Source organism: Schistosoma haematobium, chromosome 1, assembly GCF_000699445.3.
Source record: "Schistosoma haematobium chromosome 1, whole genome shotgun sequence".
In the NCBI taxonomy this organism is placed as follows: Eukaryota; Metazoa; Platyhelminthes; class Trematoda; order Strigeidida; family Schistosomatidae; genus Schistosoma; species Schistosoma haematobium.
In genome coordinates, this window is record NC_067196.1 from 56850172 (window position 1) to 56858912 (window position 8741).

At 39.7% G+C, this 8741-nt stretch overlaps 1 protein-coding gene across 2 annotated transcripts; it reads left to right on the forward strand.

The window, feature by feature from the left end:
• Positions 1–865: 865 nt before the first annotated feature.
• On the forward strand, positions 866–7616 carry MS3_00001680 (uncharacterized protein; the record flags this gene model as incomplete). 2 transcript variants are annotated; one of them, XM_012940998.3, is made up of 3 exons in its annotated part: positions 866–1694; positions 1735–1769; positions 4281–7616. In XM_012940998.3, the coding sequence occupies 3 exons, from the start codon at positions 866–868 to the stop codon at positions 5511–5513; spliced, it is 2097 nt and encodes a 698-aa protein (XP_012796452.1). In that variant the 3' UTR covers positions 5514–7616. The 2 variants fall into 2 exon arrangements, with proteins under 2 accessions (XP_012796452.1, XP_051074580.1); XM_051209149.1 differs by having other exon boundaries at positions 886–1694; positions 1735–7616.
• Positions 7617–8741: the final 1125 nt, after the last annotated feature.

The following is an 8741-nucleotide window of genomic DNA, read 5'->3' on the forward strand; positions in this document are numbered from 1 at the left end:
GAAATTTTCATTGTACATTTTCTTTTTTTACTATGTTGTACCTCCGTCCCATATAGTAAGGAAAGACGACCAGACGCTGCTAAATTTAGTAAGCTATCAGAAGAGTGTTTACCAACGACAAACTCGTTGGGTTTAAACTTCTGGCTGGCCACGTCTTAGGGTCGTCACTGCCCCACTAGGGGGAGTGATCTGTAGCGGTAAATAAATCCCCAAAATAAATAGCATTAAGTTTTCGACATTGGATGCTGACCATATGTTTTAGTGGACTCATCTAGCTGAAGGCGCTCGGTCAGGCATCCGCACCAGATCACGTGTGGTAACGCCGTGCTCAACATCAACCGCAATCGCTAGCCAGATTAGATCAGAGAATTCCGATATATTGGTCATCGCCAAATATACTCTTCCGATCTCCTCGACTCTGTCTTTTGATTTCTCTTGGTGGGAACGAAATATATTAGAAGGTGTTACTGGTAGAAGCGTTGTCAAACACTGAATACCTGTGACATCATCAACAGCTTGTGCATCCTAACTTCCGATCTTGTTTACGAAGCAACCAGATACTTTTGATTTTAAGTAACGCCTCCAATTTGATGGATTAGACACTAGTTACCCAACAATTCGAATGTTACAACAACTACCAACCCCAGCTTTTGATCAGCTCACAATCTATCAAGTTCAAGATTACTGCGGACAGTCCTACAGGTTCTGACATTGAAGAGTAACACTAACTGATAAATATTAAAGGACTGACGATATAAATGAATCCGTTTAAATTAGAATTATAGAGGCATTTACACCACTTGATGCCTTTTGCAAAAACTCAGGTGTATGGTTTTGCTACTTTTAGCAACAGTTTTGTTTTATTATGCCAGTTAATTCACCAGAGTTGTGTAGCTTGGTTGGCGCTGTGACTGATTGTCCTTTCGTCGTTGCGATGATGAGCGGAACTGCTGTTGCTTCATATGAGTGTCTAACTTCCCCATTCCCCGGTATTGATGACTGTCGAACTTTCAATAAATCGTCAGAGTGCAATGGATCACATGTCAGTACAACTCCTGAGTCAGATAGACTATTCATATCCGAAGACTCGATTTCTAATGAGACTAGTGACTCGTTCTACCCGAAAATTGACCAAAGTTTTGACGAAGAGGTAGAAATTACAGATATGGAAGAAGTGAAAACCCCACGGACAGCTTCACCGACGTTGAATGAGCTAAGGAAACGTTTGGTTGATGTCTCCCTCAATGCTAAAGTGACTGCGAATTCTCCTATATATGAATGTAACAAAATCAACAGTCAGTTTCATCAGAAGCTGTTATCAGAGGTTGCCTCGAAACCGTGCCTTTACTCTCTGGATAGGCTGTATGACGAATATATCCCTGTAAGATCGCGGATTTGTCCACTGAAAGGGAAACTTGGACTTACTGGCGATGTTAAGTTTGGAGACCAAAAATCCAGGCTGACTTTACGTTCCATATCCTCCAAAAATACACGGCGTCTCCTAGAACACATTCCTGTGTGTTCTCTTCCAAGTCCACTACTACGTCAAACTTACTCATCTTCGGGGAGTTTAATCTCAAACTTAACAGATTTATCGTTTAACAGCGACGCTATTTTGTCTGTCCCTTTGACTTCTGGTTTACGCGTTTCCGAAGTATTGTCTAGCGATTTTCTCTTCTCCAAAGGTGGACCAGGTAAGGAAACATCTATTTTATTTTCTAAGTTTAAATTTAGCTCTCAATCAGATGGCAGAATCATCAATACAATCTGTAAGTTTGTCATTAGAGTTTATTTGACTATTATATAGTTACACTTGTACATACTAGTTGTTTTAACTCCATTTCTAAGGCTTACGTTTTTGTTAAAAAGGTTTTCATCTTTAAATAACATTTGTTCCTGGGTTGATTTTGTTCGTGAATCTCCATAGTCATACTCGTAAATGTAACTATTATGTTTGTTACTAAGTTTTATGACTTTATATCGCAGTTATTAAACCATGTCAAAAATGTTATGACAGTTGCATATGATCTAGTTTAAACATCTTAATTCAGCTATCTCTTCCAAAGCATAAACGATGAATTACTAAAAATGATGTTCACCATAGATTGATCACAGTCAATATACTATTGTAAAGCAGAATATCCTAGAAGGTTGTCAGTAGCAGGTATCTGTTGAACTACTTCGGGGCCAAGTTCTTACGGCCCTAACAGGGCCGAAAACTTTGGCGTCTATATGTCTAAATTTCTTGATCCGTAGCTAAACTCACCTATTCTCCGCAACTCTTATCTACTGATATTCCTCTACCAGTGAGATGATCAAAGTGCAATTAGATATTCACACTTCAGGTTCCTAAACAGTATGTGATTTCTGAAACTTTTGTTTCAACGATTCAGGAGTTTAGTTCTACATAATATAAATTCATACCGTGTGTTTCTCTGGATTATAATTCTACTTATAGTCTCGTACGCCATTTCTAGACAACGTTTTGAGTCCGATTTTGACTCTGAAGACAATTCCAAAAGCCTTCGCTAGGTCTTCTGGTTGTGGGTTTATGTATGGGCCTATTTTTTCATAAGACTTGCTTGTTCATATAGCTGAAGGAAAAAGAGGACATCACAAGTCCAACACTGGTATAGTGTACACCATGAAACAGCTGCTTGTTATCCTACTGTTTGATATTTCCAAAATGGTTCAACTTCCGATTCTGTTCATTGTATGGTAAACAACATTTCTGAAATCGGACATTTGAAGATCCTCAGATTCCTTTCTCAATGACTGACCGATTTTCAAGTAGGGGGCTTACAACCTTCACTTTAGTTTGTATCTCATGAATAATGAACATATTACTACCTACATTCTCAAAATTTTTCTTACAACCATTCTGTCCTAAGATTTTTAGCTGTAGTCTGAAGACAATTTACCGTGGCTTTATAAATCACGATGTTTCCTAGATCATTTAGTGAGGACGGATGACGGAAGTTTTTAGTTGTTTTTCGAGTTTCTGACGCTTGAATGCTAATATAGTTGTGCTTATCGGTATCAAACATGCACTTAGTCGGTTAGGAAAGGTGTCTAGATTACCTTTAAGTACTGCCATATTTCGGCACAATTTTTGATCGGAGATTCGAAACTTTGACAGTTCGCTTGAAGGAATAATAATTGGCAATGAATTTTGTAGCGTCCACTTGGACACACTTCCTGAGAAGCTGTTTATTTCTATCTTCATTTCTTCTCATTTCCTTGTGAATAAAGCATGGGTTTCATAATAATGATTTCCAAAATACACCTACCTTCATTGAAGTACATATATTGAAAGCTATGTTTATTATTAGAAATGATATTTTCGTTTGACGGAATCTCAGCACGGATACAGAAGGCTCGACTAGCTTTTACCAACTTGCGTCATTTATGGCGTAGGCGAGATATCCGTCTATCAACCAAAGGACGGGTTTACTGTGCAGCAGTTCGTTCCGTCCTACTTTATAGCAGTGAAACATGGCCGGTAAGAGTAGAGGATATCCGTAGGTTACTAGTATTTGATCATAGGTGTCTTCGAAATATTGCTCGTATATCCTGGGACCATCGAGTAAGTAACACAGTTGTTAGGAAACGGGTACTAGGTAAGGATGGCAAATCAATTGATGAAGTAGTGAAACTTCATCAGTTGAGATGGCTGGGACACGTGTTACGTATGCCCAACGACCGACTGCCTCGACATGCGATATTCATTGGTATAGGAGAAGATGGGAAGAAAGGTAGGGGCGGCCAGACCAAAACATGGCACAAGTCCATGAAGTCACTGACAAGTGGACTGAGTCATGTTGATAGGCGTAGACTACCTGGTTGGGGACCGCGAGATGATAGCAACCGATGGTTAGAGACCCTGAATGACATGGCTCAAAATGGTTTGCAATGGCGCAGATGCATCCACTCTTTGTGTTCTCCCAAATTTTAATCTTCTGAATTCTTCATGTCCCTTTTTTTTTTCTCTTTCCAAATTTATTTCACTACATTATACTCTTTGAATAACACCTCCAAACCCTAATCTTCCCGATTACTGCTTATGCTCTTGCTACCTCTACCACTACGGGATTTGAATCGACAACTGTATCTCTGTGCTAATGTGGTGTGGCAACTCGGACTGATGTACGTACGTACGAAGTTCTACGTTGTTACTGACTGACTGACGTTTGAACTAACGTTAATTCTTTTCATTTTAATTGTTCTGCACATTTTTCTTATTTATGTATTCCGTTGACCTATATGCTTATTTTTTGTAGAGTGAGTCTCCCCAGTCCACCGATAAAATCGCATGTGAGCCGATTTCAAACGGTTTATCCGATAAGACGGAGGTTTCGAAGTCTATTTGCACTTCAAATCACGGTTTAAGTGAAAGTCAGAACTCTGATTCAAACATTTTGATATCAAATAGTCAAGTTTATCCTAGTGAACAATATTTCTCACCACATACGCAGTCGTATAAATCAGGTTGTCTCAGAGAAAAAAATCATACCCGAAGTAAACGATCAGAGAACAGAAAATCCCTTCACAACACTGTTACTTCTAAAAATGGTGATCTGTCATGTATCGAAGCTAGAACTCCCATAAATGACACTAATATGGTAAATAAAAACGTAAATCATCAGTGCAGTGATTTGGTTGAGTTTCACTCATTTAATGAGCCTACATCAAAAACTGAATGTCGTTCATCTTCAAATACCCCCGAAAGAGTATCAGACAGAATGGCATTACTCAGTGATTGTGGTGAAGATAAAGTGTCCACATCATTAACAACAAATCTAAACACTCATCCAGATTCATGCGATATTTTATTTCCTTCCAGTTCATTTCCAACTAGCTACATAAATGAAGAACCCATAACTGTTGAGGAGGATTTCACTCCAGTGACCAACAAAAGGCTAAGACGCAAGCAACAGCAACATTCAAAGTTGGTTCAAAGTAAAACTTGTAACTTCGAAGAGTCATCTTGTGATTCTAGTTATAAAACGCATAGTTACCTATCTACACAACCGGTCAATAATGTAAGTACATTTCAGCAACAAAATATTACACATCGACTCAGTTCAAATTTACCCAGACGTTCTGTGCAGCGTAGTGGAATGTATTCAAATGTACATAAAACACCTCAACCTTCCTCTGCTCGCTCAGTAACTTTTTTACCACACCCTCAAGATGCCTTATCTAGAAAGTCCAGGAATGCAGATAATGTTTCTTCGTCTGTGTCAAGTATTTTACATAATCCTAAACCAACATCTAATACGTATTCTCATTCTGCAAATCGTGATCTGGCTTCTCAGAAGTCTGTATATAGCAATCCGTATTTAAATTCCTCTCTTCGATGTTCTAAAGTGATAAAAAAACCGTTTTCTAACAGTCCTTCTATTACTCCGTCTTCAAACGTTCAAGGAACTCAACCTGCAGTTAGTCCCGTCCAGTATCAAATGCTTAAGCAATTCATGATATCTGCGTGGAAATCGTTTGCGAAATCTTGAACAATTATACAGTTATAACTCAACTTCTTAGCTTTGTCTTGTTGCATGTGATAGGTCTATTTCCCTGGACTCGCCTCGGAGTGTAAGCTCGTTAATTCCTCGTAGAAAAAGTGCTTACACTCATCATTTGGTAGAATTTTGTTGTAAGTAGAAAATTAGTCTTAGTTGCTTATTTTTTTTACAAAGTATTTCTAGTCTCCATTTCTCTCAGGTCTTATATGTGGTGAATGTATCCTTCACTCTACGTACAAATTAATACAGTTCATAATACCTTGCAGATAACATTGTCTTCTTAGACTTTCAAGTTATCACGGGAGTGATTTTCAAAGTTGGTGATACCAAAAATTAAAATTGTCAGTTCAGTGTTTCTTGTTAATCATGTGATTACTGTAAACATAGTTATCTGATGATATAATTTCTGTAGTTTTGTGATCAATCTCTCCCAGTTTACTTTTATCCATTTTCATGTCAGCAATACTGTCTTTCTTTTGTCAACTTTTGCATTTGTTTATTCCAGCTCATTATGTGTTGCAGATAGCTAACGTACTATTCAACCGGGTTGTCTTTTTTCACATAAATGTAATTCATTTGATCTATTAAACTAGTTATTTTTTGTAGTATATCCCGGTATTCGCCTATGTATTTTACTGTTTACTTTACCTCTTATTATTTTTCTATAGTATTATATTTCATTTTTACAGTAGTTCATATTAGAATAGTATCCAGTTACATACTCCCAATGAGAGCATTTGAATCAGTCTTTTTCTTGTTGACGAAATCACTTTTTTGTTTTAGGTATTAGAGTATTATTTGATAAATCATTGTGTTGTCTTATTTCTTTGTGGATATATGAGGAGCGTATATGATTAGGATATTCCAAATTATTCTCTAACTTGTTGGTATTTAAAAATTACTGAATCCACGAAACTGAGAGAATAAGTAAAAAAGCGATTATTAATTATTTAAATATTTCAAGTAAAACTAACTTCGACCACGTCTCTAGTTTTATAGTATAATAGGAATTATTAACAGTTTACCTCTCTTCAGTAAGCAGAAGGTAGGCGGCGATTCCTAAGAGTTTTATGTGATGCACATCTTTCAACGTGTTCTTATAAACTAGAAACGATCAATAGGTCACTTACCTGATGTTTATTACAGGTTGTCTGCTATCAATAATTTGGTAGTTTTCGCGTAGATACTACAGTCAGGCAGTTTGATGAAATTGGCTCTTCGCGTGAACATTATTCGCAAAGCTGACGTCATACACTCAGAGGATTTATCTAGCAAACTAAATCTGCCACTGTGTGGCACAGTTCCTGATTTGATTTTACACATTCACTACCTGTAAAGTCTTATTTCAAAGTAATCTGACATGTTAAAGTAGACCTCTGAACATGGTTTGGTTTCATCGTAGGAATTCGTTATTTCTAAGGAGGACTGAAATAATATAGTAATATAAACTAAGGTTATTGATTGCAGGTCATGCGAACTATGACTTCAGGTGACACACCAAGACAACTGAATGTAAGGGTGAAGGAACAAAAACTGCTTAAAGCACATTCCAATATTCTCACATGGTGTAAAGAAAACTTGAAAACAAATTCCGCGATAGCATTGCGCTCAATAGTGTCGGTTCATACAGTTGATTTCCATGGCACTAGAGTCCTTCAAAAAAGTCCTGAATTTTCCAAAGAATAGTAGATGAGGCCCTACACATGGGCGAATTCAAATAGTATTGATAGGAGACGGGGTCCCGATCGAAGCTGCTACCTTGACGCGGTGGTCGGGCTTGCCTATCGTGATGACCCAACCGAGCTATATTGGCTGGAACATATGTTCCTGCAGGTTCTACCATGCCAGGCAGGTCGATTGGTGAACGGTAAGACTAAAAGCAGCAACTCAAGGTCTGAGGGCGAAGTCGTACTGCTGACTGTAGAGGGGTGTGACAGCAGTAAGGTGTTTCCCTCGGACAACCAGCATGACAGCGATGCTGCCTTCCCACAAGGAGGGGTGGGGTTAGAAAAGGTCGACCCTAACAATGTCACACCTCACATTACCTCACGGATTTCCGTCTCCGGCGGTAATGCCCTTTGAAGAACGGAGCTAACACGTCAAAAACCTTCCACAAAAAGGCCGTGCGCGACCAGCCTCAAGCAGTTGTCCCTTGGGCTCTGCGGTCACGCTCCCAGGTCGTCAAGACCAACACTAATCCAATTTCCTTTTCAGGTTCCTCAAGAAATACCCTTCCACGGTGTGGGCAGCCGGGAAGTGATATCAGCCCTCATACCCGTAACAGCACAAGAGACCAAGGTGGTCACATTCAAATCCTTCCTATACCTTCTAATACCTCTCTTATCTCCCCGACTAACCCTCCTCACGTCTCTTTATCACCTCGCACCGCTAGGGCAAACGATTCGAGTACGTGGAACGCCATTCCTGGTCTCCTGAAACCACGCTCTAAACTACACGTAGGAGCTTTTAACGTACGAACACTTTGCCAAATAGGACAGCAGGCTTCCTTAGCTAGGACTTTAGAATCTCGCGCCATCGATGTGTGCTGCGTCTCCGAAACGCGCATACAGGATCCGAGTAGCGTCATTCATTTGACCTCACCATGCCAAAATAAAGAACCAACTCGATTTACGCTTCGTGTATCTGGAAGCCCTGATTCTGCTTCCCGTGGCCTCGCCGGCGTAGGTATAGCATTGAGTCCTAGGGCAGAACTAGCTCTCTTAGAGTGGATCCCAGTAGACAGTCGTTTGTGCGCTGTCCGACTGAACGGAACAGTAAGAATCCGGAAAGATAGGGACACTCGTCGTTGCCTCTTCGTCGTCTCTGCCTATTCTCCCACTGACTGCAGCTCAGATGATGTAAAAGATGAGTTCTACAGAAAGCTTTCGGACCTTCTCTGAAAAGCTAAGCGCTCGGATGTAGTAATAGTGGCCGGTGACTTTAATGCTCAAGTAGGTAAACTAAGCGATAGGGAAAGACACCTAGGTGGATCTTATGGTGTCGTGGCTCAGAGAACAGATAATGGCGACCGTCTGTTGCAGCTATGCTCAGATAACCGCCTGTTCCTTGCAAATACTAACTTTAAACATAAGGAAAAACATCTTTTAACATGGAGACCCCTAATTCGTCCCAACGTTGGACCCAAATAGATCACATCGCTATCAGCCACCGATGGAGGGGCTCGATAGAAGACTGTCGCTCATTCTGGAGCACATG